Source organism: Spermophilus citellus (genome assembly GCF_964194105.1).
Source record: "Spermophilus citellus genome assembly, chromosome: 10".
In the NCBI taxonomy this organism is placed as follows: domain Eukaryota; kingdom Metazoa; phylum Chordata; class Mammalia; order Rodentia; family Sciuridae; genus Spermophilus; species Spermophilus citellus.
Genome location: NC_138197.1, coordinates 51,857,039 through 51,882,850, shown reverse-complemented (window position 1 = coordinate 51,882,850; position 25,812 = coordinate 51,857,039). Strand labels below are relative to the sequence as shown.

Genomic DNA, 25,812 nt, shown 5'->3' with positions numbered 1-25,812 from the left:
TGGGAAGACATGCCCATGTTCAACTTTAAATACCACATTTAAAAAATATGTTTCTTGGGGTAGGTTTGTAGCTCAGTGGTTGAGTACTTGCCTCGAATATGTGAGTCACTGGGTCCAATCCTCAGCACCACATAAACAAATAAATAAATAAAATGAAGATATTGTATCCATCTACAACTGAAAAAATATTTTTAAAAAGTGTTTATTCTAGTTTTTACCCCTTCCAATAGTGAATGAAAGTATACATTGATTCAAAAACTTGCTAACATTTGACATTAACTTTATCTTTTGCCAATTTGTTGCATATTAATACTATTTGATTTGCATTTTCCTGATTAGTAATTAGGATGAACATTTTATCAAATGCTTAAGGACTATTAATGCTTCCTCAAAACAAAACAAAAAACATTGTTCATGATTTTTCTTTTTTAAAATTGATTCTTAGACATTATTTTAAATTCCTCTTAGGAAGCCTTTGTAGCAAATATCCTCTCTTACTTTGTAACTTGTATGTAAAGAATACTGTTAGTATTTATGGCTTCTTTGTATGAACTAAAAAAAGGTGCCTATGTAGGCTGCACAGTGTTCTCTTGTGCAAACATACCACTCCATCTGCACAGTCACAGCTTCTGCTGCTGTGTATGGCTTCTACAGTGGAGCACAGACCAAGATTCAGAATTTAGTTAGTAAGCTGCCACCTTTGTTTAGTGTACAAATACACAAGTGTGGTGGTAGTCTTGTGACTTTTCTGTCTCTTGGTATACTGTCTTGGTGGATAGAACTTCTTAGTTTTTTTTTTTTTTTTTTTCCATACTGGAGATTGAACCCAGGGGCACTTCATCACTGAGCCTCATCCCTAGCCCTTTTTAAAAATTTTACTTAGAGACAGGGTCTTGCTTAGTTAGGGCTTCACTAAATTGCTGAGGCTAGTTTTGGAATTTTAATCCTCCTGCCTCAGTGTCTTTAGCCACTGGGATTACAGACATGCACCAATGTGCCTGGCTAGAAGTTTTTAGTTTTAATGTAGACAAATATATCAGTCTTTCTTAGTTTTGGTCTGGCTTAGTTAATTTTTCTCTTCTTATGACAATTATCATCCATCTGTTTTTCTGAATAGATTTATTTTATTTTTAAATGTCGATGAACCTTTATTTTATTCATTTATATGTGGTGCTGGGAATTGAACTTAGTGCCTCACACATGCTAGGCAAGTGCTCTACCACTGAGCTACAACCCCAGCCCTATTCTTCTAAATAGTTTTTACTATCACATTAAAGGCTTTAGCCCACTTGACATTGACTTTTTATGTGTACTGTGAAGAAAGGATTATGTATTTTAAAAAAAATGAATAATAAATTGCCTAAACATCATTTAACAGTCATCTTCCTTACCTTAATACGTGTGTGTGTGTGTGTGTGTGTGTGTGTGTGAGAGAGAGAGAGAGAGAGAGAGAGAGAGAGAGAGAGAGAGAGAGAGAGAATATGAGAGAATGAGAATTGTGCTAAGGTACCCAGGCTGGCCTTAAACTTGTGATTATTCTGCCTTAGCCTCCCAAGGAGCTGGGATGCACCACAATGTCCAGCCCTACCTGGATGTGTTTTGCTGTTGGGTGTCTTTACATGACAGAAATTAGTAAGGCTTTATGCAAATTAATGAATGGTATACTTAGTATAACTACTGCTTTCTAATTTTATAAATACTGTAAAAATGGAATTATAGGATTGTGAAATTTTTAAAGTTGGAATTGGTCTCAGTGGAAGTCAATCAGCACTTCAGTAAAAGATTTTGAGTGTCTACTACATCTCCCTTATTTTACCATGCATGTACAGTGTACAAGAGAATTCAAATTTGACCTAATAGAATGGAAGAAAGGAGCAAAGTCTTTGGTCTTATGGATTTGAGTACAGATCTTTTCTTGAGCTATCATCTTGGCCCTATCATTTGATCTCTCTAATCTGGAGGAAGAAAATGTCTTGCAAGTCTGGAATTTAGTGTAATTCATATAAATATATAGAGCGGCATTTGACATGTAATCAGTGAGTGATAGATTGATAGTTGGTCTCTGAGATAATGATAATTTTAATTAGAATTTTTTGCCTACTTTGGTTGAAATCCATGGAAACCATTCATCATGTTTTGAATTATGATCTTTTCCTGGGCTATCAGTGTGGTCTCATACTCCCTGTAGCTCCCCATCAGCGATGAAATCATGAGGTTCAACAACCCATACTGTACAGTGTACTGTACTGCTAAGCTGTGTTGCTCAGTAGGTTAGCTGTATTCATCACATTTTGACTTTTGATATATTCAAATTATGATGTGTTTATCTGGCCATAACCTCATCACAAGTTGAGAAGCATCTATAGTTATTATTTGATTGAGAGGATAAGACTAAAGTATCTGACACACTTTCAGACTATCTTGTAAATTAGAAAATACTCTTAAAGTTGCTGTAGGAATTCAGGGTAGAACTTCCCATCTGGGAAATGAACAAGTGGAACTTGAAGATGTTTAAAGGATAAATTTCAGTTCTGAAGCTTGAAGCCAGGATTGAGGTTGGATTGCAATTAAGTTTTTTAATATGGACAGCAGTAGAATGTCCTAAACCACAAAACCAAGAAAATAAAAAACAATGCATTTTCTCTTGACTGTTGATATTTATAAAAATAATTAATGGAACACTTTATTTTAAACAAAGTGTTGGGCTGGGGTTGTGGCTCAGCAGTAGAGTGCTCGCCTCGCATGTGCGAGACCGTGGGTTCGATCCTCAGCATCACATACAAAAATAAATAAAATAAAAGTTTTGTGTCCAACTACAACTAAAATATATATATTTTAAAAACCAAAGTGTTAGGTGTAGTCAACTTGAATTTCATGCATAAACACAAATTTCATACAGATGCTATGCATCTTACAGTAGTTTAAACTTTTTTCTTCTGTCCAGTTGAAATTTGATTTACATTTTTATTCATACTTATGTATAACATCATTTGAAAAAGCTAATAAATTCTCATAATACTTTGGAAGATCCAAATGTTGATGTTTTTCCTTCCTGTAAACTGAAGTGAATGAATAATTCAATCAGTTATGATTTATGAAGAGAAGATAGATATAAGGACAACACATTTATGTTAGGGGAGTTTCAGTGACAAGTTTAGGTTTTATGCTATCATTGTAATTACCTGTATGGCTAATTTGCTAATGCATGGTTATGTGAAAACTAAATGCAGCCCATTAAAACTGAATTGATATAATGGGTTGAAAGGTGTTATATGAGAAATCATCATTTAGAACAGATTATCTTGACCCTTTTCAGGATATGACATTTTGGGTAATTTTCTGAGACACATATAGATGGGAAATATTTCTGATCTTTTCCTCTATCTACTATTAGGCTACCATTTATTGTTTCCAATTATTTTTACTATTTATATAAACTATCAAAAATAACATTATTGATTTATTCAGAAGTTTGAAATACACTTCTGTCATTTATTTCATTAACAATCAACATTTTCCATTCTAAGGCATATTATTTGGAGATGGGCATATACTTGTAAGCAAAAATGATGTCTCTTGGAGCTTATAACTTATAGTGTTATATGTATGAATTTTGATGGAATATGATACATTCTATTGTTATAGGATAGTCTATTATGGGAGTCCAGAACAGATAACTCTAAACCAGTTAAGTAAGGTCAGAAAAAAATAGATTCTCAGTCCCCATTCCTAGAAATTTTATTTGATGGATCTGGACAAAGAACAAAAATTGTTATCATTATTATTAAATTCCTCAAGTGTTTCATCCAGTTGGCCAAATTTGGGAAATACTTATTATGAGTGATTAAAATGGATAATAATCTTGCCAGGTACTGTGAGTGAATTAGATAGGGATGGAATAAATATTGATGTTTTTCAGATGACTTCTACTCATAGGCCAAAGATTGATTTTTACATTTATCCTTTTTTGTTTGTCATAAATTATTTTCCTTAGATTATAAAATTTAACTGCCTCATATGTGGGTGAGAGAACCTGGCATATGAGTAGTTACATGAAAATGACCTGGAATTATTGTGTGGCTGTAAATCTAATGAAAGTCAGATGTAGGCCTTGACTGCCCACAGAAGCTACTTTAAACTTAGAATGCATCACTGTAGCCAGGCTTGGTGGCACAGGCTTGTAATTCCAGTGGCTCTGGAGGCAGAGAGGAGAATTTTGAGTTCAAGTTGGGCCTCAGAAATTTAGTGAGGCCCTAAGCAACTCAGCAAGTCACTGTCTCTAAATAAAATAGAAAAAAGGGCTGAGGATGTGCCTTGGAAGTTAAGTGCCCCTGGGTTCAACGCCTGGTACAAAAAAAAAAATAAAATCGCTCTAAGATTAGTGTAGGGGTGAAAGGTGAAAGGAGGAAATAGTTTCTGTACCCTGAACTTCTTCAGGGAGGGGAGCATCTGGCCTCATGTGGATAGTATCTTTAAGGAGGATGTTAAACAGTTGGTATAGATGGAAGGAAGTTGAGCTCCTCGGTTAATATCAATATAAGGAAGACATAGGCTTGTTCATCTCAGAAAAACTTATACTATGTAGTTCCAGAAGAACTGGAAGTTAAATGAGTAGCAAATGATCAATTATTCACTGACTCGTTTATTCATTTAACAAATACTTATTTAGTACCTACTGTAACTCAGTTTAGTAGATGCCAAAGACATACTAGTAAACAAGAACAAAAGTTATAAAAAATGTGACAAGTACTGTGATGGGAAAGATAGAGTGCTATTTCTAAGATTAGTAGTGCCAAAAGGATGGTATGTAAATACTGGTCCTGGAGATATTCAGGAAGAGGTGGTTGGCGATATTGTAGAAATTATTCAAACAACTGTAAGTGAAATCCTCTTTGGCTTTTAATATCAACAATTGTACAAGTCTTATAACAGACGTAAGACTTGTACAATTGTAATATATATATTACTCTCATTGCTTCTTCCGACCCCCCTCCCTTTCCGTTCTTTCCAAACTCAATTCCAAGTCACCAAGTCCGAAGAATGAAATGATTACGTTTGTGATTCTCATACAAGTTTGTGTATAAGGAATGGAAAATTCTTAGAATTAGAGTCACTCTTCATTATTATGGTTTTATCTAGGCTATCAGTAATTGAGGATAGACACAGGTGTTTATATAAGTGCACTGTGATCTGATTTATAGCTTTAGTTCCCATTTCTCTTGAAGTCTAGTCCATTCATGTGGGGGTCTCTGTGGCATTTGGTGGGAGCCTGTATTTCTGTAGGAATGGCAGGCACGAAGGATGAATGGAGTGTTAATGTCTTTTATGTAATTTTTATGTGCTCTAAATAAGACTATGATTCTTTTATCATTATGTTTTGAATTCTTAACGCATCTTGGCTAATTAGAAAAGCTGACCTTTCCTTCACAGCGTTTTTATTTAAATGATGTGATGATATTCTTAGAACTGTTTGAAGTCTTTCAGATTCAACATTACAAACTGCACTTGGACATCACGGAGGTTTGGATTTGTTTTCTCTTGATCCAATGTGACTTCCTGTTTCTAAGAAAACAGTTTCTAAAGACTCTTAAAAGGAATTTCTTGCATGCCTGACAGCTCATGTAAAACCACATTTTAGTGAACTAGCATAAATGAAGTATATATGGGAAAAGAAATCAAAGAAAGAACAGTACTGCTTGACCAAATTAGTGTTTTATTTTGTGGAAATTGAATCCCATAGAAAAATCTGGTGATTTAAGAAGTGTCTGCAGCTATGGACCAAAAGTTTCATTTTTATTTGGTTAATCATCCTATTTCAAGGGGTTTATTCTCTGCTGGAGTGTTGCATGATAGCAAGTCAAATATTTAAAAAAAATTAAAAGGAAAAAGAAAAAAGTGCCCTTCAAATAAATTCACATGTGTGTAACTAATTCACATGTATTCTCACAATTTTCTGGAAAAAACCTAAGTAATCCCATTAGTTAGTTCATGGGAGATGAGCTAATGAGTCTTTGGTAGTTAGATCTTTCTCTGTGAACAGGAGACTCACATCTCACAATTCAGAGATATGACTTCTCCCTCTTGGAATAAAACTAGAAAGTGGCTTTTTGTAAATATTTTAACAGGGATTAAACATGATTCTTTTATGACTACTAAAGGCAGTTTATTCATTTGACTATTATTTGTTAATCACCTGATACATGGAAGTCATTATTCTAGAAACACAGAGTATAGTGCAAAATAAGACAGAATGTTCTTGATTTTATTTACCAACTAAACACTTATTTAAAGGCTTACCATACTCCAGAAAGTATTCTAGATATTTTTAAAATCTCAAGTTGTTTAATCATCCTAACAGTAGTTTGAGATAATAACTTTTATCCTTGTTTTACAGGTGTAAAGAATGAGTCCTAGGGCTGGGGCCATAACTCAGCGGCAGAGCACTTGCCTAGCAAGCATGAGGCACTGGGTTTGATCCTCAGAATCACATAAAAATAAAATAAAGGCATTCTGTCCATCTATAACTACAAAAAAAAAAAAAAAAGAGTCCCAAAGTCCTAGGTAGGAAGTGGGTGAGCCAGAGTTTGAAGGCAGGATGAGTACTCATAGCCACCTGCCACATGGTCATTACAGAAGCCTGGGTGGGATTCCTTGTTAATATACACACAGAGGAAAGAGAGGAAAATAAAAGCTATGGGTGGTCTGACCACTCTTGATATTTTGCTATCTGTGTTCCTTTTGTTATATGTATATATATATGTGTGTGTGTGTGTGTGTACGTATGCATCCATGTATTTAAACATGTGATATCATATTTGTTGGTTATCACTTATTTTTACACTGTAGTATAGGCATTTTGGAGCCCAGTGCATTTTATTTAATAGAATTTTAAGTAACTCTGTAGTATTCCATTTCTCTAACTAGTTTCCTACTAGTTAACAATATGTTCTATTTTTCAATTTCATAAACCTTGTTGTAATGAATTCCTAAAAAACAAATCTTTTTACAAATTCATGGTTATTAAAAAGTTTCTTAGTGAAGCTGTTAACACTGTGTAAATATTTATGCAGTGTCCTTGTGCAGCCTGTGGACTATGCATATGACAACATTAACCATGTAAACATACTTTCCCTTGTAGGTTAGTGGATGACAGATGTGTGGTGCACCCAGAGGCAGGGGACCTTGCTAACCCTCCCAAGAAGTTCAGAGGTAAGAATTAGAAAAAATATGTTTTATTATATGACCTAAGATAGCAGATTGTTTTTGTGTCAAAATAAGTAATGTTAAAACTTTATTCAGTGTAGAACTTTCAAATACCACTGAAAGTTCTTTCAAAAATGTACCCATTGTTATTCTTTGATACATTGGAGGGTTTATAATGAGAGAATAATTTCAATTTTTGTTTTGCTGGACAATAGTCTTCTGTTGAAAGGAAATCATGGTAATTAACTGTGAAAGATGACTTTTCAAGCCAGTAAATGCAGCCAAATAAATTTATTTATATATTTATGTGGCAGTTATTATAAATGTTATAGTGCTTCATTGTTAGCTGGTTAATTTATCTTTGTAAAGTCTTCAAGAAAGTGACAGTGATGCTTTAGCTTGGCTTTAAATACACTCTGGATGGAGTATCATAACTAACAATTGTCTTAGAAATCCTTTCTAAGCAATCTTAGAAATAGCTTGATAATATCCTTAACTGATAAATGGGTTTAGTAGGAATTGATTATAACTCAGGTTTATAAAAGAACCAATGGAATCTGTAAAGAATCATAGAAAACTAAAATCAGTAATTAAAAGCTTGTCAAATATATTTCATAATTTGTGTATGCTTACAATGATAAAAATAAATTTAAAGCAACATTTATTATGAACGCTCTGCATGCATTCATTCTTACAATGATAGAAATCAGCTTTAATAAATAATTTTAAAAAACCCCCAAACCCTGCAGAATGGAAAGAATTCCTTAGAGTGACATACTCAAGTAAAGATGCACTGATCAATGCACTGGGGAGGGGAGATAGTTAACATTTAGTAAATAGTCACTATGTTTTACTCTCTGTGGTAGGTGCTTTATATACAATATCTTTTTATGAGGATATTTTTCTTTCCCTCAACTTAGAATCTTGTAGAGAGAGTGTCATTTTAATTAAACTCACCACTTTGGATGAAATCTAAATTTTTCCCAAGTGGAGAAAACATAAAATAGGCTTTGAAAGGTAAAATACTCACTGGAGACATTCCTAAAACTTCTCAGTAGGAAGATTCTGCTAACCCTGGGTCAATGAGACCTTACAATACAAGTCTCCACTGAGGAGGAACTCAGTAGTAAAATCACTACAGATAGGTTACCAGCACTGAGGAACAGCCTGCCAGAGACTCAGCAGCAAATGTGTATAAAATAACTTAAAAGGTAAAAGAGGATGCAGAATCCCTCATAGATGAACAGAGAGCATGAATGGAGGTGAGGTAGATTTTAAAAAGCATGAACTAGCATGTTATGTAAAGCTGAAGAGGGAATTAGTGCTCTGGAGAAAGAGATCTGAGGAAGTCACCCAGTATGTAACAGAGAGATATGAAGAAGGATATGAAAGAGTGATGGTAAGGTAGGAGAATAGATCGAGAAGGTCCAGCAGCATCCAGCTGAATTCTAGAAGAGACCAGAGGGAATGGGAGAGACGCAACCTATGAATGGACATGGGTGACAACTTGGATCAACTGGAGAAAAAAGTATTCCCCCAATGGAAAGGGCACATCATATTCAAAGTAGTAATGATAAATACAACCAAATCCACAGGTAGGCACTCCCTTGTGAACTGTAGAGCATTAAAGGCAAAGAGAAAAGTTTTAAAAGTAAACTGGGACAACACTGTATTTGTATTAAGAAAAAGCATGAGGTTTAGGTTTTGACTGTGTCATTCAATGGCTATGTCCTCTTAAATAGGTCACCTAACCGTTTTGAGCCTCAGAGGACATCTGTCCTCTGGGATGGATAATGGGAACAGTGCCTATCACATAAGGTTTTGTGAGCCTTGAAATCTTTCCAGAGCAAGTAAATGTAAGAACATTTTAGGTCATTATATGATACTTAACTAACAATAGAAAGGCATAATGTATTTTCATTAAAAATATTTGGTTCTACCCTTAAATTATAATCTCTTCCAGGGGAGAGTTTTATTTTATTAGTTTTGTGTTTCCAAGACATGGAGCTTTACCCTTCCCCCTCCAAAAGTGGCCATTAGATAATTTTGGATGAGACATCCAACCTTTCCCTGATCATGTGATAAAATTTGGTTCCCAGGGGTGCCCCAGATTTCACTGCCGTGAGCCTGGACAGCCTTATTCCTTGGAGGGTCAGCAATAATTACTCTTTCAAAGATAAACCTTAGGATTTCAGGCTGCTGTTTCTCTTTTTCTCTTTCTCATTAAAGTAAATTGTTTTAAAGTGCGAAGATTATTTTAGAGTATGTGAAGGAACCCTGAGCTCCATAACAGCTCCATACTCAAGAGGTCAATAGATTCAGATACTTGGTCTCACTTTATTCAGTAGGCACTGGTTCAAAGTATGAATCATTCTTTCAGGCGCTCCATCCCTTGGCCCAAACCCTGGCTTTTCCTGTAATCTAATGCTTTAGGTCATTACCCTTGCTGATTTGCTCTCATTTTCTATTTCTATTTCTAAAAGTTTAAGACTAAACCATTTAGCTTACTCCATTTATCAGTAGAAAAGGAAGGTCCTTTCCTATTGGGGATCCAGGGCTCCCTTTTATCTTAAAGCTCAACTCTCCTCCCCATCTCTGCAGAGCCCCAGGGGAGAAGGGGTGGCCTCTGACCTGGTCTTCATACAGCCCACTGGCCTGGAGCCAATACTATTGTCCAGACTGCCTCATCCTCTCTTGTGGCCAGTCCTTTACAGCTCTTGGGTTACACCATTTTATGCCTGATTATGCTTTCCCAGTTCCCTTTGTCTGTAAAAGCCATTGCTGTTCATAGAACTGCTTCCCAGAGTCACCATCCCAGCATTTCCAGACCCCTCTGCCAAGTTTCCAGAGCACCCTTCCTTATTGTTACTTTTCAGAAAAACAATAGTCTATCAGAAGCTCAGCTGTACCTCAGTTCCTCTTGCCTCAGCCAGATGCATGACATTCTTAAATTAATTTAAAAAGATTTTTGTATTTTTCAATACTCATGCTATGACTTACTCAAGTGAGTTGTAACATTTTAGAGGGCTGAAGCAATGAAAAGTAGATCTCGTACAACTCCTCCAATTTTTTGAGTGAGGTCCCAAAGTTCCAAATAAGTTACAGTGATTCTCCCACATACACACAAAAATTATGTGGTAGAGTCTTCTTTTGACTGTGCTTCACTTATGAACAGAGGAAACAAAGTTCTAACAAATATCCAATTTCCAAAGTGTTATTTTACTACCTGCTGGACAGCTGTTTTTCAACAGAAACCGCACAATGAAAATAATATAAACAGAAGCACAGTGGCATTAAGCGAATACAGTTCCTTTAATATTCAGATATTCCCTATTTTTAAAAAAATATTCTTAAGTTTTAGGTGGACACAATATCTTTATTTTACATTTATGTGGTGCTGAGGATCAAACCCAGTGCCCCTGCATATGCTAGGCAAGCACTCTACCACTAAGCCACAACCCCAGCCCAGGATATTCCCTATTTTAAAATGATAAGCTTAAAACTTTGGAATCAACTTGGAAGTACATTAGAGTTGTAAAGGCAGTGCAGGAAATTCCCCTCTACTCTGCTTCCTCCAACATTTGCATCTCATATTACTATGGGACATCTGTCTAAATTAAGAAATTACCATTTGTACATTGCTAGGACTAATTCCTGACCTCATTTGGATTTCAGCACTTTTTCCACATTTCCAGTTTTTCCTGGGTCCCAGTCTGCATTTGGGTGTTAGTCTGTTCTGGTCTGTGACACTTTCTGTTTTTCTTGGTTTTGTTTCTGTTTTTCACGACCTTGATACTTCTGAAGAGTCTGGCCAGGTACTTCATAGTCTGTCCTTTGGATTGGGTCTGTCTGGTGGTGTTGTTTAGGATTAGAGAGGGTTAAAATTTTGAGGAGGATACCAGAGAGGTTAAGTGCCCTGTCTGCATTGTATCAGGAGGTGCATAATAGCAACATGATTTACCTCTAGTCTTATTTTTGATATACAACGTAACCCTTCTCCTCATCCCAAATAATGGCAGCTACTTTAGTTTCTTTTATGTTCTTTTGGCTTTTTTTTCTTCCCTAGATCCTTCTTATACTTCTCTATTCTCCAAAAACACCTTCTTCAAGAATGGATTTTTCCAAAAGTCTCTGTTTATTAACACATGCGGCTTTTCTGTTAGGAGGAGAAGCTGACTTACATGAAGGCAAGAGAGGTGCACATGTCCTTCTCTGACCTTGAGGAGGACAAAAACACAGGGACCATGGAGAAGCCAGGGAGCTAGTCCCCAGGAGGCTGAGAGAAGAGAAGACAAACCTCTTCCTTGGTTGATTGCATTCTCCCCAGTGTTGGACCTTTAGCCTAAAAAGTTCCAACTCTGAGATTCTGTAATCATTTGACATGGTTGTAATTCCCTTAACCTACCACAGGGCTACTTCTGGCAAGCAGCAGGTCATTTTACAGTAATAAGTCAGAGTGCCTCAGGAATTGGGACGAAAAGAAAGAATTTCTTTTCTGTGACGTGAAAAAGCAGGTGGTGAAAATCAGAGACTTAAGAGAAGATCCACAAGATCCTTTCTTTAACCCAATTCCTTCTTTTTGGGTAATTTAGGGAAGCCATTCATTGTGTGTATGTGTGTATGCCGGGGGGGGGGGTGTGGAGGGAGAGAGATATTGAGTGTAGGTGTGTGAGAGAGTGAGTGTGTGTGTGTGTGTGTGTGTGTGTGTGTGTGTGTGTGTTGCTAGGCATGCCAGGCAAATACTCTACCACTGAGCTAGATCCCCAGTCCTTTTTATTTTATGTTGAGACAGGTTCTTGCTAAATTCCCCAGGCTAACCTCAAACTTGTGGTCCTCCTGCCTCAGCCTCCCAGGTAGGTGGGATTACAGATGTGTGCTTGGCTTCAGGGAAGCCATTTTGAAGGCAGGCCTCACCTTTTCCCCCACTCCTAAAGGTCATACTCGGTGTGTAAATGAAGAAGAGTTCTTGCTAGGTACTTGCTTTGACTCTTTATGTAATTGAAAATATGATTTAATGGTCTTATTTTTTGATATACAATTTAACCCTTTAACCAGTTATAAATACCTTCTTCACCAGTTTAATAATTACTATATTGAATTTCTTCAGATTTGGTATTAGTGTAATTTTTTTTATGAAGACCAACTATTTCAGATTAGAAAATCAACTAACATTTATTGAGCATTTGATACATGATATGCTGTGCTTGGGGTTTCCTATGCATTATTACTTGGTCATCCCAGTAACCTCTTGAAGTAGAAACTATTGCTACTCTAATTTTTTAATAGAGAAATATATGTATAAAGAGGTCATGCAACCATCTTAAGGTTGCTGAGCTCATTAGTAGCCGAGCTGAGATTGAAACCAAGTTTTATGACTCCAGACTTGTTTGTTTTTAACCACTAGCCCATACTATCTATTGAATTGTGCCCTCCTGTAAATTCTACTTGTTGGTCCTATAAAGCTCATAGATGAAATCTAATCCTTCTTCCAAACAATAGCCATTTGGATATTTGCTTAGACTGATCATATTCCTACAGGTCTTTTCTTCTACAGTCTTAGCTTTTTTAAGTTCTTTTATTTGTTGCCAGCTACACATTCTTCTGGGATTTCTTTAGTCATCTTCAGACTGCCTTGTTTGTCTCTGGTTAGGCTCCTGTTTGCCAATTTAACTCCAGGCATTGTAGAGGAAACTAAACACAGTACAGTTGAGTTTATTCTGATGAGAACCCTTGTTGCTTTGGGGACCACATTTGCAGCCCACATCCTCAGCAGAGTTGCCTTACTCACTTGGAGGTTTTAGACAATCCAGACTGCAGATGTAGTAATTTGCTGCTCAGAAAATTTAAGAAATTTGCTATGGGTTTTCAAGCCAACAACCACATGTTTTTTTTATTAAAAACCTTTAAAATTCTTCAGTTGAATGTTACTACCACTGTAGGTCCTGGGTGTTTGTAAGTCATTGGATAATAACCCTCTACTGCTAATACCCTACTATTAAACTCTAAAGTGGTGTGGAAATTAGATAATAAGTTTGCTCTTCTCTGTGAGGCTTTGGAGAAGGATTGAAGGGTGAGGTGAAAACAGATAGCCCTGCCTCTTTGCTTCTCCTTTTGAACTAGTCAGCGTTGTGAAAGTGCTTGTTCTTTAAAATATTTCAGTCTCTATTGGACAGTGGTTCTTGAGGGATAAAAGAGAATCACTTTTGGATGTCTCATAATTTGCTCTTCAAAACAATTTATAATAATTCACAAAATTACCTATATATCTAAAATATGAATGATGTCTGAACTTTATTGATTTGTGACTTTGATTGTGAGGCTTAATTCTCTCTTAAGAAGCGAGGGGCAGAAAATTAACAAACATGATTCCCGTGGTTTGGTGATTAGTGGGTAAGAACAACTCTTCGGCTCCTTCCCTTATCATTCATGTACCTATGGGTCACTTTCATGAGCTACAAGCTCATTTGTTAAAAAAACAAACAACAACTCCTTTTTCATGTTGTGTATGAAATTAGCTGTCCAAATTCTTAGTAAGCACTGTATAAATATTTTTTTTTACTGTGAGCATGTTAATCTAATAGCCAAGACCACTCTTTCCAAGAATAGAAAGTCCCCCATATTCAAATTCTTCACCTTTATTGCTTATGATGGTCTTTTTCTTTGTTACCATATTTAATCCTAATAGTCCCATTTTACAAATGTAAATTTTTGGAAAGTGAAGTATATGCTCAAGGTCACACCATCAGTAGGTGGGAGGTAGGCTTGTTTGAAGCTATTGGTGTTCAACCCTATAAGATTTTGGATTCATTCAGCAGAGGTTTATTGAATGTATACTGTGTGCAGTGAAGTGTGTGGCCAGTTGTTACATTCCAGATGAGTCAGAAATAAAAGCTGCTCTCAAGGAATTTATAATCTAATGAGGGAGATAAGATGTGCATATATATAGTTTTAACTCAAGGTAGAAAGAGATAAGGGTTAAATAAAAAGATATGGTGAAGGTATTATGGGACGATGGATATTTTAATTTCCTGTTTTGAGTGATGAGGAAAGCTTCTTAATTAAGATAGTGTTTGACCTGAAAGACTTGTACCTGAGGGGAAGGGACACACAGATGTCCCAGGCCCAAGATATACCTGTTCATGACAGTAGTTCTTAGGGTAATAATTGAGGTGCAAAGCTACACTGCATTCTTTAAGAAGTAATGGAATGTTGGGTATTCTTTTCAGTATAATATAGATTAAAGCACCAAGCCATTATCTCAGTACATTTAGTCTTTTGCAAATGATACACAAGTAAATTCATGATAATGGAATGTGACAAAACGTTCTTTACTGCCCTTGCTGCTAATAACTCATTTTGTCCTTACTATATGTCAGACGATGTTCTAACTGCTTTATATTTTATTAATCTATCTAATCATCATATAACCTATAAAGCATATATTATTTTTAAAATATTATCTCTGTATACAAGATGCTATCACAGAAATCCAAAAAACAAACAGAAAACACACACACACACACACACAAAATAAAATAAAGCAAAGCCCAATAAATTAGAAACTTATTTCTCTTTCACTCAGTAGTTCCTATGTGAGTGATCCAGCACCAGCTTGTGTCGTTATCAACACAGGGCTTTCAAAGTTGCTCTAATTAGTCACCATTTCCCAGTCACTAGAAAAGAGGTAAGATGAATCCAGGAAAAGTGGATTCTTTTTTCAGGAAGATACCTGAAATTTCATATATCACTCCCACCCATATCTCATAGGCATATGGTATATTGGATTGAATGACAGTGCTATAAAACACATGTCCACATCCTAAAATCCAGATCCTATGAGTGTGAATTTATTTGGAAAAAGGGTCTTTGCAGTTATAATTAAGAATCTTAAGAAGAGATCATCCTGGATTATCCAGGTGGTCCCTAAATTCAATGACAAATGTTCTTAGGAGAAACAAACGTGAGGGGAAGGCCATGTGAAGGTGGAGGTGGAATTTTGCTGACATAAAGCAGAGAACACCTAGAGTCACCAGAGCTGGGAGAGGCAAGAGAGCATTCTCTCCTAGAACTTCCAGAGGGAACATGGCCCTGCCATCACCTTGACTTTGGATATCTGGCCTCTGTAACTACTATAGAATACATTTCTGTTGTGTAAAGCCATCAGTTTTGTGGTGAGTTGTTACAGCAGCCATAGAAGACTAATACTCCGTGTTGTTTCAAGGAGGCTGAGGAGCATGGTAGTTGGGGGCAGGTCAAGTGCCAGCCAAACTATGCAAAGGAAGAAGAGGATGGATACGGGGAGGGGTAGCATTCTTTATTATATCCCATTTTATAGATGAGGAAACTAAGGGAAAGAGAGACTCAGGAACGTGCCCAAAGTCATACACCTAGGAGGAAGCAAAGCTGTGATTGCAGTCTAGACCCTTACCCACTATCTATACTGCTTGTAGATCCAAGGTGCTATGGAAACACAGAGAAGATTGTGATTGGCTTTGGGATTGAGAAGAAGAATGGAGGTAAACTGGGAAATCAGCATTATTAACCAGGTGAAGAGGAGGAGGTTGAGGAGATAGAGACATTACTGGTTGGGGCCCTGAGGTGTGAATTAGCATGATAGGTTTGTGGTTGTGGCTTTGAAGATATGTTGAAAGCTTAGGAGATGGTGGAAGGGTGGCAGAGATGAGGTGAGAGGAGGGTCCTGATACCTAACAGCCTTATATGCTGTGCTGAGACATTTGGTTTTTACCTTAAAGTAGTGGATAAGTCCATTATCAAATTTATCAGCCAGGACCCTCATACATTTCTTCTGGTCAGCACCTTGAAAAAGAGTTGGCTGTTTATTAGATGCTTTCTCCATATGACTCAGCAGTCTCACTCTTAAACATTTACCAAAGGATAATGGAAACCTAAATTCACACAAAGAGTATTTATAACAAAACCTGGAAATAGAGAAAATCTCCTTTAGCTGGCGGGTAGGTAAGAAAACACACAGCAGTGCATCCACACAACGAATGCTCCTCATGGTAAAGAGGATGAGTCACTGATGGCTCCTCAGACTCAGAAGGTGACATAATGCATAACTCTATTTATTTGCTCTTCTGGAAAAGGCTGGGATAGGAGAGGTGAATTTAGCCAACTCCAGATTCAAGGGATAGTTAGAAGTTGAGTTCACTTGGAAATAAACTTTCAACTTCCCCGTAAAAAGATTAAGTCTCTACAGCCTACATTGCTGTGACTTGTTTTTATCTTTAAGCTTGATGTGTGGGGAGGTGGGGAAAGACCTCATTCATCTGACTGCCTCTCTGGGCCCTCACAGGAAGGTCTTTGGTAAGCTCTTCAGATATTTATTTGGTACAATTCAACTTTTAGGGAAAAAAAATGATCCTTATGATTGTATAATAAAGTACATTTTAATGAATTTTATAGGCTGCTCTTCTAAATGATATGGAGGATTATAGTATTTCTACTAATGCTATATGTTACATTATGCTACATTCATTATTGACTCTGTATTTTTTTTTATTGTTTGTTTTGAGATAGGGTCTCACCAAATAACTTAGGCTGGCTTTGAACTTGTGATCCTCCTGCATCAGCCTCCTGAGTAGCTAGATTTGCAGATGTATGTGCCTCTCTGTCCGGCAACTATATATTCTAATTGGGAAATAATCCCAATTATTTTATTCCATAGCATTTCCTATAGAAAATGTACTTAATAACATCATTTCTAGGAACACATTATAGTGAGAAGCATAGACTGTTTGCAGAATTGAAACTTTGGCTCACTCAAATTACTCTCCAATGAATCAAATAGTAGCTGTTTTTAGGTCAACCATTTCCCTATCCCCTCTAATCTTACTATGTTAGGCATATGAATGACATTGAAATGTCAAATTGGTTCATTTTTTACATGCTTTGTATCTTCAGTGGGCAGAAAAGCGTTATACACATTTATTATTTTAAGTGGAAATATGCATGAGTCAAGATTATGCTTCTTTGGTTTATGGCAGATGAACCTTATTTTTCTCCTTTCTGAAATGTTAACAGAAATTTTGTTTATGAAAGTCCTTATGGAATATCTCCTTAAAGCTTAGCAATCATTAACTTTTTCAAGTTACACAAAAGATTGATCTGCACCTTGTGTATTCAAGCCCAGGTCAACTGTCGTGCTTTCCCAGGTGTTGACTTAGTGAGTGCGCAGGTTCATGATCTTCCCTGATCCGGTGCCCTTGTTTATAATTTGTGGTTTTCAAGGTAACCACACAATTTCAGAAGAAAGCAAACATTGCTGGCAAGTGGCAGTGTTTGTTTTATAAATGCTTGGAAGTGGTTTAGGTACTTTCTTTGTCTTTTGAAGAATAAGGTGAATAACAAAAGCAGCTCTCACATTTAGTGATGCAGCCTCTGTTTGCCATGACAGGGATTCACCTTGTTCTCCTCCAGCCTTGCTTACCCTTTTAAAGCTGAACACCTCTGAAAAGTGAGATTTACACTCTAAAAATGAATGAATGTGGTGGATCACTAGGAACACACTGATCTCGGTACTTCTCTAATGTCTTCCTGTAGGACGGGGGCAATGTGTGTGTGTGTATGTGTGTGTGTGTGTGTGCGCGCCCCATCAGATGACTTGGAGGTGGTTAACCTTCCATATCCAGAGGCTCTCAAGGACCATGAGGAACTGGAAGATAATAAGCTTATTCAGAGTGTCCTATTCTGAATTTAAGTGAGCTTAAACTTTTTTTTTAAAACTAGCATTTCTAAAGGACAGAAGCCTTGGCTCTATTTAGAAATAGGGCTGTGGAGACTTGTCCTCCTGCTTCTGTTTAGGGAGGCTTCATGAAGCAGAATTTAATGGTTGTGAGAAGTTCACTTGTGCAACTTGAACTCTGATTATATCTACATAATTAAATACCTGGATGTGGGTAAATATTGGAAGGAAAGTAGTTAAATAAAATTGATTGTGTGGTTAGGTTTGGAGTTAGGTTCTGTTATGTGGTTGTATAAGAGAAAAAGTCCGGTACCCAAAATGTGATGTTAGAAATAAAGTATGAGTGTTTAGTGGACAAATGTAAAAAACAAAGCAAAAAGCAACAGACTGTAACTAATATTTTAACTTAAAACAACAACATTGGAAAGCCTTTAATTCCTACTTCTTCATTACCCTTGTCTTCTTTTTATGCATTTGACCAGTATTGTTAAGTTAAAGGCAGATATCTCTACTTATGGGCTTATAGATATGAAAGCCAGGAAAACGACATAGCTTTCTACTTTCTACCCTGACATAAAAGATGGGTGAGAGTGTTCTGGCCACAGCACAAAAACGCTGACTGAGGGGTTGGGGTTGTAGCTTAGTGGTAGAGTGCTTGCCTAGCATGTGTGAGGCAATGGGTTTGATCCTCAGCACCACATTAAAAATAAATAAATAAATAAATAAATAAATAAAATAAAATAAAGGCATTCTGTCCATCTACAACTACCAATCAATTAATCAATCAGAAGCTGAATAAAACACTGCTTATGCTAATTCTATTGATGCCTCTCAAATTTTTTCTATTTATTTATTTTAATTAATTTTTTATTTATATATGCTATATGACAGTGGAATGCATTACAATTCTTATTACACATGTAGAGCACAATTTTCCATATCTCTATACAAAGTATATTCATACCAATTCATGTCTTCATACATGTACTTTGAATAATAATGTCCATCACATTCCACCATCATTTCTAACTCCATGCTCCCTCCCTTCCCCTCCCACCTCTCTTCCCTATTTAGTGTTCATCTATTGCTCCCATGCTCCCCCTCCCTACTCACTATGAATCAGCCTCCTTATATCAGAGAAAACATTTGGCCTTTGGTTTTTTGGGATTGGCTAACTTCACTTAGCTTTATCTTCTCTAACTCCATCCATTTACCTGCAAATGCCATGATTTTATTCTCTTTTATTGCTGAGTAATATTCCCTTGTGTATATATGCCACATTTATTTTTTTATCCATTCATCTACTGAAGGGCATCTAGGTTGGTTCCACAGTTTAGCTATTGTGAATTGTGCTGCTATAAACATTGATGTGGCTGTGTCCCTGTAGTATGCTGTTTTTAAGTCCTTTGGGTATTGTCCGAGGAGAGGGATAGCTGGGTCAAATGGTGGTTTCATTCCCAATTTTCCAAGGAATCTCCATACTGCTTTCCATTATTGGCTGCACCAATTTGCAGTCCCACCAGCAATATATGAGTGTACCTTTTCCCCACATCCTCGCCAACACTTATTGTTGTTTGTCTTCATAATAGCTGCCATTCTGACTGGAGTGAGGTGATAGCTTAGAATAGTTTTGATTTGCATTTCTCTAATTGCTAGAGATGATGAGCATTTTTTCATATATTTGTTGATTGATTGTATATCATCTTCTGAGAAGTGTTGAGTTATTTGTTTTTTTAGTGCTTAGCTTTTTGAGTTCTTTATATACTGTAAAGATTAGTACTCTATCTTATATGTGAGGGGTAAAGATTTGCTCCCAAGATGTTCACCTCACAATCTGTTCACCTCACAGATTGTTTCTTTTGCTGAGAAAAACTTTTTAGTTTGAATCCATTCCATTTATTGCTTCTTGATGTTAATTCTTGTGCCTAAAGTATCTTATTAAGGAAGTTGGGGCCTGATCCCACATGATGGAGATTAAGGCCTACATTTTCTTCTATTAGATGCAGGGTCTCTAGTTTTATTGCTAGGTCCTTGATACATTTTGAGTTAAGTTTTGTGCATGGTGAGAGATAGGGGTTTAATTTCATTTTGTTACATGTGGATTTCCAGTTTTCCCAGCACCATTTGTTGAAGAGGCTATCTTTTCTCCAATGCATGTTTTTGACATCTTTGCCTAGTATAATATAATTGTAATCTTGTGGGTTAGTAATTGTATCCTCTATTCTGTACCATTTGTCTACCAGTTTGTTTTGGTGCCAATACCATGCTGATTTTGTTACTATTGCTCTATAGTATAGTTTAAAGTCTGGTATAGTGATGCCACCTGCTTCACTCTTCCTGCTAAGGATTGCTTTAGCTGTTCTGGGTCTCTTATTTTTTCAGATGAATTTCATGACTGCTCTTTCTATTTCTATGATGAATGTCATTGGGATTTTGATTGGAATTGCATAAAATATGTATAGTGCTTTTGGAAGTATGGTTATTTTGATAATATTAATTTTGCCTATCTAAGAGCAAGGTAGATCTTTCCATCTGCTAAGGTCTTCTTTGATTTCTTTCTTTAGGCTTCTGTAATTTTCATTATATAGATCATTCACCTCTTTCATTAAGTCAATTCTCAAATATTTTATTTTTATTTTTTGAGGCTATTTTAAATGGGGTAGTTTTCCTCATCTCCCTTTCTTAGGATTTGTCACTGATATACAGAAATGCATTTGATTTATGGGTGTTGATTTTATATCCTGCTACTTTGCTGAATTCATTTATTAGTTCTAGAAATTTTCTGGTGGAACTTTTAGGGTCTTCTAGGCATAGAATCATATCATCAGCAAATAGTGCCAATATGAGTTCTTCTTTTCCTATGTGTATCCCTTTAATTTCTGTCATCCAATTGCTCTGGCCAGTGTTTCAAGAACTGTGTTAAATAAAAGTGGTGAAAGAGGGCATCCTTGTCTTGTGCCAGTTTTTCGAGGGAATGCCTTCAATTTTTCTCTATTTAGAATGATGTTGGCCTGTTGCTTAGCATATATAGCCTTTATGATGTTGAGATATGTTCTTCCCTAGTTTTTCTATGTTTTGAACATAAAGCAGTGCTGTATTTTGTCAACTGCTTTTTCTGCATCTCTTGAGATGATCATATGATTCTTATCTTTAAGTCTATTGATGTGATGAATTACATTTATTGATTTCTGTATGTTGAACCAAACTTCCATCCCTGGGATGAATCCCACTTGATTGTGGTGCATGATCTTTTTGATATATTTTTGTATTTGATTTGCCAGAATTTTATTGAGAATTTTTGTGTCTATGTTCATTAGAAAGAAATATTGATCTGAAGTTTTCTTTTTTTTGATGTATGTTTGACTGGTTTTGGAATCAGGGTGATATTGGCCTCATAGAATGAATTAGGAAGTGCTTCCTCTTTTTCTATTTCCTGAAATAAATTGAAGAGTATTGGTATTAGTTCTTCTTTAAAGGTCTTGAAGAAGTTGGCTGTGTATCCATCTGGTCCTCGGTTTTTCTTGGTTGGTAGACTTCTGATGGCGTCTTCTATTTCATGGCTTGAAATTGATGTTTAAATTGTGTATATCATCCTGATTCAATTTTGGCAAATTATATTACTCTAGAAATTTTTCGATTCCTTTGATATTTTCCACTATATTGCAGTACAAGTTTTCAAAATAATTTCTAATTATCTTGTGTATTTCTGTAGTGTCTGTTGTGATACTTCCTTTTTCATCAAGTATGTTAGTAATTGGAGTTTTCTCTCTTCTCTTCATTAGCATGGCTAAGGGTCTGTCAATTTTATTTATTTTTTTCAAAGAACCAACTTTTTATTCTGTCAATTTTTTAATTGTTTCAATTTCATTGATTTCAGCTCTGATTTTAATTATTTCTTGTCTATTACTGCTTTTGGTGCAGATTTGTTCTTTTTTTTCTAGGGCTTTGAGATGTAGTGTTAAGTCATTTATTTGTTGACTTTTTCTTCTTTGAAGGAATGAACTCCGTGCAATGAACTTTCCTCTTAGAACTGCTTTCATAGTGTCCCAGAGATTTCGATATGTTGTATCTGTGTTCTCATTCACCTCTAATTTTTTTAATCTCCTCCTTGATGTCTTCTGCAAACCATTGTTCATTCAGTAGCATATTACTTAGTCTCCAGGGGTTGGAACAGCTTTTATTTCTTATTTTATCATTGATTTCTAATTTCATTCCATTATGATCTGATAGAATGCAGGATAGTATCTCTACTTTTTTATATTTGCTAAGAGTTGCTTTGTGGCATATTATATGGTCTATTTTAAAGATGGATCCATGTGCTGTGAGAAGAAAGTGTATTCTCTCATTGAAGCATGAAATATTCCATATATGTCAGTTAAGTCTAAGTTATTGATTGTATTATTGAGTTCTATAGTTTCTTTGTTCAGCTTTTGTTTGGAAGATCTATCCAGTGGTGAAGGAGGTGTGTTAAAGTCACCCAGAATTATTATGTTGTGGTCTATTTGACTGTTGAACTTAAGAAGAGTTTGATGAACATAGATGCTCCATTGTTTGGGGCATATATATTTATAATTATCAAGTCTTGTTGGTGTATAGTTCCCTTGAGCAGTATGTAGTGTCCTTCTTTATCCCTTTTGATTGATGTTAGCTTGAAGTCTATTTTATTTTATATGAGGATGGAAACCCCTGCTTGCTTCCGCAGTCCATGTGAGTGGTATGATTTTTCCCAACCTTTCACCTCCAGTCTGTAGATGTCTTTTCCTATAAGAAGAGTCTCTTGGAGGTACCATATTGTTGGGTCTTTTTCTTTTTTAATCCAATCTGCTAGTCTATGTCTTTTGGTTGGTGAGTTTAGGCCATTAACATTCAGGGTTATTATTGAGACATGATTTTTATTTCCAGTCATTTTTGTTTATTTTTGGTATTTAATGTGACGTGGTTTCCTTTTAGTGTAATACCTCCCTCTGTTGATTTTCATCATTATTTTTCATTTCCTCTTCATGGAATATTTTGCTGAGGATGTTCTGTAGTGCAGGCTTTCTAGTTGGAAATTCTTTTAACTTTTATCATGGAAGGTTTTTATTTAATCATCAAATCTAAAGCTTAGTTTTGTTGGATACAAGATTCTTGGTTGGCATCCATTTTCTTTCAGAGCTTGGTATATGTTGTTCCATGATCTTCTAGCTCTTAGGGTTAGGGTTGAAAAATCTCCCCCTACATGTGATCTCGTTCCACTCTCTTGCCGCATTTAAGATTCTATCCTTACTCTGTATGGTAGGCATTTTCATTATAATGTATCTTGGTATAGATCTGCTGTAATTTTATACATTTGGTATCCTGTAAGCCTCTTGTATTTGGTTTTCCAATTGATTCTTCATGCTTGGGAAATTTTCTGATATTATCTCATTGAAGAAATTGTGCATTCCTTTGGTTTGAAACTGTGTGCCTTCCTCTATCCCAATAACTCTTAGATTTTGTCTTTTAATGCTGTCCCATAATTCTTGGATGTTCTGTTCATGGTTTCTTACTGTTTTCACTGTGTAATCAACTTTATTTTCCAGATTGTAATACTTTGCTTCATTATCTGACATTCTTTCTTCCAAGTGAAGAAAAGCCTGTTGGTTATGCTTTTTATTGAGTTTTTTATTTGGTTTATTGTATCCTTGATTTGAAGGATTTCTGACTGTTTTTTTTCCCCCAGAGTCTCTATTTCTTTCTTAAAGTAATCTTTGCTACCTGTATTTGCTCTTTTATCTGTTTGTTGGAGTCATCAATTTTTGCCTGTATTTGCTCATTTAGGTCATTCTTTAATTGACAGATCATTTTAATTGTGAACCTTCTAAACTCCGTCTCTTTCATTTCATCAACTCTACCTTATATTCTTGTAGTACCCGTGCAGATTGTCTGCACCTCACCTTGATGTTGGGCTTTCAGACCCTGCTGGTGTCCCTCAATGTATGCTACTGCAACTAAAGATGGTGGTGGCAATAGCCGAGGTAACTTGAGATAATAGTGGATGTGCCCCAAGATGGAAGCAAGGTCTTACAGAGATGGGGTTGAAAGGGTGGGCCTCACAGTCTCTTTGGGATGTCTGCCCTGAGATGGAGCTGCTTCCAGGCCCTGTCTGTTGTCAAAAAGGTAAGGGCTACTACATGGGGAACACTTGGCAATGTCTGCAGTGCCCCAAGATGGAAATGGGTTAGGTTTAGGCTCTCAGGTTGGGGGTGGGGGGTGGCAAACTCAGACCTATTCTGGACCTGGGTCCTATGCAAGTCGGTGTGAGTGGATCTGGGCCAGTCCTGACCTCCCTAGGTTGTCTGCCAGTCAGAAGGGGCAGTCCTTGCCAGAGGCTGGGCTCTGGTGGGTGTCTGCCGGTGGAGGGATGAACCTGGGCCTACTGTGGGCCTTGGGCCCTCGCAGTCCGGTGTGAGTGGATCTGGGACACCAGGCCTGACCTCCCACGGTAGTTTGCTGGTCTGAAGCCCCCCTCAAACCTTAATAGACTTATATTCTGCTTTAATTTTTTTTTAACTTTAGAACTACTTTCCCCTATTGCTACCAATTCATTTCAATTATCACAAGTCACTATAGCCTTATTTTAAAAAACGTTCATTATGAAATAAAACATACATTAAAAATGTATGAAATGGATATATTTATGTCTGATTACTTGTATATATGTGTTTTTGAGTATGTGGATATAGACTATATTGCTATAGATATAGAGCTAAATGGGCAGAGTTCAAAAATAGGCTTGCTTTTTTTTAAATGAAATTTTTTTTATAGCAGTTTTAGAGTCACAGCAAAATTAAACAGAAAGTAAAATTTCCATATACTCCTTGCCCCCACATGCACATATCTTCTTCCACTATCAAAATCCTGCACCAGAGGGATACGTTTGTTATAATTGATGAGACTATATTGACATATCCTTATAACCCAGAGTTCACAGTTTACATTAATGTTCATTCTTGGTGGTGTGCATTCTATGGAGCTTGACAAATGTATGACCTGTATACACCAGTATTCACAAAAGTAATTTCACTGCTCTGAAAATCCTCTGTGCTCTCCCTGGTCATGCACTCCCCCTGACCTCTGAAAACCCATGATTTCTGTCTCCATGGCTTTGTGTTTTCCTCAAATGTCACATAGTTGGTATCCTACACAACGTAGCTTTTTCAGACTGTCTGCTTTCAGTTTATGTAATGCCTTTTTGGTTCCATCACCCATTTCTTTTTTTAATATTTATTTTTTAGTTGTAGTTGGAATACAATATCTTTATTTATTTTTATGGTGTTGAGGATCAAACCCAGCACCTTATACATGCTAGGTAGAATGTATATATACATTCTACCACTGAGCCACAACCCCAGCACCCCCATTTCTTTTTTGATGCTGAAAAAGAAAACATTTTTTTCTTTGCTTTTCAAAGAATAATATTCCACTGTCTGGATGTACCAGAGTTTATTTCTTTATTTATCTACTGAAGGTCATTTTAATTAATTTCAAATTTTGGCAATTGTGAATAAAACTGCTATAAAAATCTAGCTCAGGTTGTGTATGGACATAACTTTTCAACTCATTTGGATCCATATCATAGGGCTTGATTGCCAGATTATATAATTTAAGAGTATATGTAGTTTTGTAAGGAAAAGCCAGACTGTGTTTACCATTTTGAATTCCCATCAGCAATAAATGAGAGTCCTATTGCTCCACATATTTGCCAGCATTTGGTGTTAGTGTTTTGAGATTTGGCTATTCTAGGTGGCATGTAGTGGTATCTCATTGCTGTTGTATTTTTTTAGTTTTTAGTTCCCTAATGACATATGATTGTGAGCCTCTTTTTATAAGTCCATTTACCATCTGTATATCTTTTGTGAAGTGTGTCCTGTTCAGGCCTTTTG

The 25,812-nt window shown here is 36.3% G+C and overlaps 1 protein-coding gene across 1 annotated transcript in view; it reads left to right on the top strand.

Annotated features, from left to right (window-relative positions):
• ITPR2 (inositol 1,4,5-trisphosphate receptor type 2) overlaps positions 1-25,812 on the top strand; it is a 502,163-nt gene that overhangs the window by 35,823 nt on the left and 440,528 nt on the right. Inside the window, exon 2 of the mRNA XM_081311949.1 lies at positions 7,139-7,209. Within this exon, the coding sequence (XP_081168075.1) occupies positions 7,139-7,209 (71 nt within the window). The remainder of the gene's footprint in view (positions 1-7,138; positions 7,210-25,812) is intronic.